At 41.0% G+C, this 2,923-nt stretch overlaps 1 protein-coding gene across 1 annotated transcript in view; it reads left to right on the top strand.

The window, feature by feature from the left end:
* LOC107119493 (vitamin D3 hydroxylase-associated protein-like) overlaps positions 1–1,893 on the top strand; it is a 45,745-nt gene extending 43,852 nt beyond the window's left edge. The window contains exons 14-15 of the mRNA XM_015421975.1: positions 1,129–1,274; positions 1,696–1,893. Of these exons, the coding sequence (XP_015277461.1) occupies positions 1,129–1,274; positions 1,696–1,830 (281 nt within the window). The 3' untranslated portion in view covers positions 1,831–1,893. The remainder of the gene's footprint in view (positions 1–1,128; positions 1,275–1,695) is intronic.
* Positions 1,894–2,923: the final 1,030 nt, after the last annotated feature.

The raw sequence follows: 2,923 nt of genomic DNA, 5'->3' as shown, positions 1-2,923 counted from the left end.
GTTTTTATACCTGGGAGGGTGAAATCATCTGTGGAAACCAGAGAAAGCTGTGGATGAATAGAAGTTCAGGCGCAGAATCAGTCCTGCTGTTGGTGCCAGCAGTTTTAGCATGTCCATGTTTATTTGTAGATAAGCTGGTGATTTTCTAGAGCCTGAAGAGTGTGCTGCCTTTATCAGGCTAATGCTTCTAGCAAATTGTTTAAGCAGCTCAAGGGTCAGATGAAAACCTTCCATGGGTCAGATATCAACCATAGGCCATAATTTGCTCATGATTTCCCTAGAGAATCACTTTTGCTAGCTCTCTCACATCCTTCTCTAAAGCTTTTCCTTCCTCCATACCTGGGTATTTTTGACTGATGTGCTTATTCCTTGATTGCTTTGGTGATCCTAGGAACTGAACCTTAGACCTTCTGCATGCAAAGCAGATGTTCTGTCACTGTGCTGCCCCCAGCAGAGACCAGAATAGTAAAGCATAGCAAATTGTTTACTGTATCTTTAAACATATAATGAATTCTGGGTACTGTAGTTCTAGTAACCTTAAGGTCAGTTGGTCAGAAGTAGCCTTCCTGATTGGTTCTATATAACCTCCTTTTCCTGTAATAAACTAGCCTGCAAAAGTTGGTTTATTGCCCTTTTCCTCCCATTGTTCTGTAAATCCCTTGGCTATGGAGACAGGAGAGACTCATCTCTTTTTTACAACATGAATCACTCAGTAGACTCTGGAGTTTAAGATGCTTCTATCATCTAACCGAAAATGGGACGTGAGTAACTGATCCCTTGTATGCTTAAGAGTTAAATAAAGGATGATTCTAAGACTGAGTGTTAATGTGCGTTGAATACTTAATTGTTCCCAGGTCCAGCTCTGGCTACAACGCTTGGGGCAGCATAATAACTGAACCACAACTCCTTCCCACACACATTATCTCTTGTGGATTCTCAGTTTGTTTTCTGATTCTCCTCCTTTGGGTTCTATCTCGTCAACTAAGGTTTTGCTATTCTTATTACTAAGAATGTAGAAATCAAACAAATGATATTGAAAAGGCAAACCATTTTGTCTGCTTACATAAAGAGCTCAGGTGGACCTTATTCTGTATCTTGACATTGTATTTTATATGTTGTTTCTTCCAGTTGCTACTACCTACACCCATTTATACAATGTCTTGAATTTTCCTGCTGGAGTTGTACCCGTCACTACAGTTTCAGAAGCAGATGAGGAAGAGCTGAGGCATTATAAAGGATACTATGGAGACCCTTGGGATAAGAGAATGAAAGAGGTCAGCCATCAGCAATGAAGGCAACTGCTGTATCTGTAGGCCACATAACTGGGACTCTCAATTTGTGTTGAAAAATGGGGGGAGTGCAGTGAACTAGAGGAAGGTGAAAGTCGAGCTCCCTTTACCAGCATGACCATGATTTTTGAACAAAATAACACATAGTAATTAGCCTTCTGTTACCACAGATGCATTCCATGTAGAATTATGGGCTGTTTTGTGCCATGTATTTTGACTACCCCCTCTCAGTATTACATTATGATAGTTTTGGAAGTTATGATTTATGTTGGAAATGTATTCTGAACATTTTCTGTTACCTCAGTTGCATTCTTGCATATTTTAAGAACTGCAAGCTCATGCTGTTCTCCTTTTTTCACTTTGGAATCTCCTTGGTAATATTGCACTATTTGTACCCCTTCTATAGGCTGTGCAAGATGCTGTGGGGCTCCCTGTAGCAGTCCAGTGTGTGGCCTTGCCGTGGCAGGAAGAACTGTGTCTTCGTTTCATGAAGGAAGTCGAGACACTCTCCAGTGAGAGGAGAGGGAGGAGGAAAATCTGATTCTGTGGGAGAAGATCCTGCAAGGCATTTGACTTATCACCTAATAAACTGTTTTTTGTTGGCTTCTTTGGTTTCTGTCTGGGTTTGTTTTAGTAGCACTGAAGTTTACTCAGTTATATTTCTACTGACATGTTTTGGAGAGAATATGTAAATATATGGTTTAGTGAGCAGTGAAACGTCTATGGCACTGCATAATTGGGTATTATGTGCCAGTACTAGCCAAGATACCGCCAGTACTTGCCCAAGATACTGGCAATGAGATTTCTGGCTGAATCTGAACCTGGGTATGCCATGTCCATACCATTACTTTACACTCAGCTATGGCTTCTGGCCATTAGAAACCCAAGGTCTATGAACCATAATTTCCTGTGTCCTAATAATTCTGACTGTCCCCGGAGCCCTTTCTGCTTTTCTGTACTGCAACTTTCTTCCCTTGTTTTTTTTTGTAACATGCGAGCACCAACAATTTCACAGTAACACAGTGTGATTTCTTTAACAAGCATATATTCAGAATTTATGCATGGTCTGGTCTGGTCCAGGGGTGGCCAAACTTGCTTAATGTAAGAGTCACATAGAATAAATGTCAGATGTTTGAGAGCCACAAGATATCAGCAAATCTTACACATTTTTATTGAAAAATATGCAAATTTGCTTTTTATTAACGTTAAACGAGGCTGCCAAAAATAAAAAGGGGTAAAACAGATATTGATAATGATATTTATTTGTCCAAGAGACAGAGAGGGAGAGAGGTGGAAAGAAAGAATGAAAGAGGTGGAAAGAAAGAAAGACACACACACACAGAGAAACAAAATGCAAATAGATGGAGGGAGGGAGGTGAAAGGAAGGAAAAAAGAGAGAGGAAGGAAGGAAGAAAGGGAGAAAGACAGAGAACTGGCAGCGTCTCATCAAAATGGGTGAGGATGTCATTTGAGGTTAGCGGCTTCTTCACAGCTTAGAAAGCGGCGGCCTGCTGCTGGCCCCACACCCACACTTTCCGTTCATCCATGGATCCCAACCTTCGTCACCACTGTTAAATAATGGGTTCCATGGATGAACGGACTCCAAGTCTAGTGATAATCTCTACTTTATTCAG

The sequence above is a fragment of the Gekko japonicus genome, unplaced genomic scaffold, assembly GCF_001447785.1.
Source record: "Gekko japonicus isolate JY-2015 unplaced genomic scaffold, Gekko_japonicus_V1.1 scaffold75, whole genome shotgun sequence".
In the NCBI taxonomy this organism is placed as follows: Eukaryota; Metazoa; Chordata; class Lepidosauria; order Squamata; family Gekkonidae; genus Gekko; species Gekko japonicus.
Note: the sequence above shows the minus strand (reverse complement) of the source record. Positions and strands in the feature narration are given on the sequence as shown.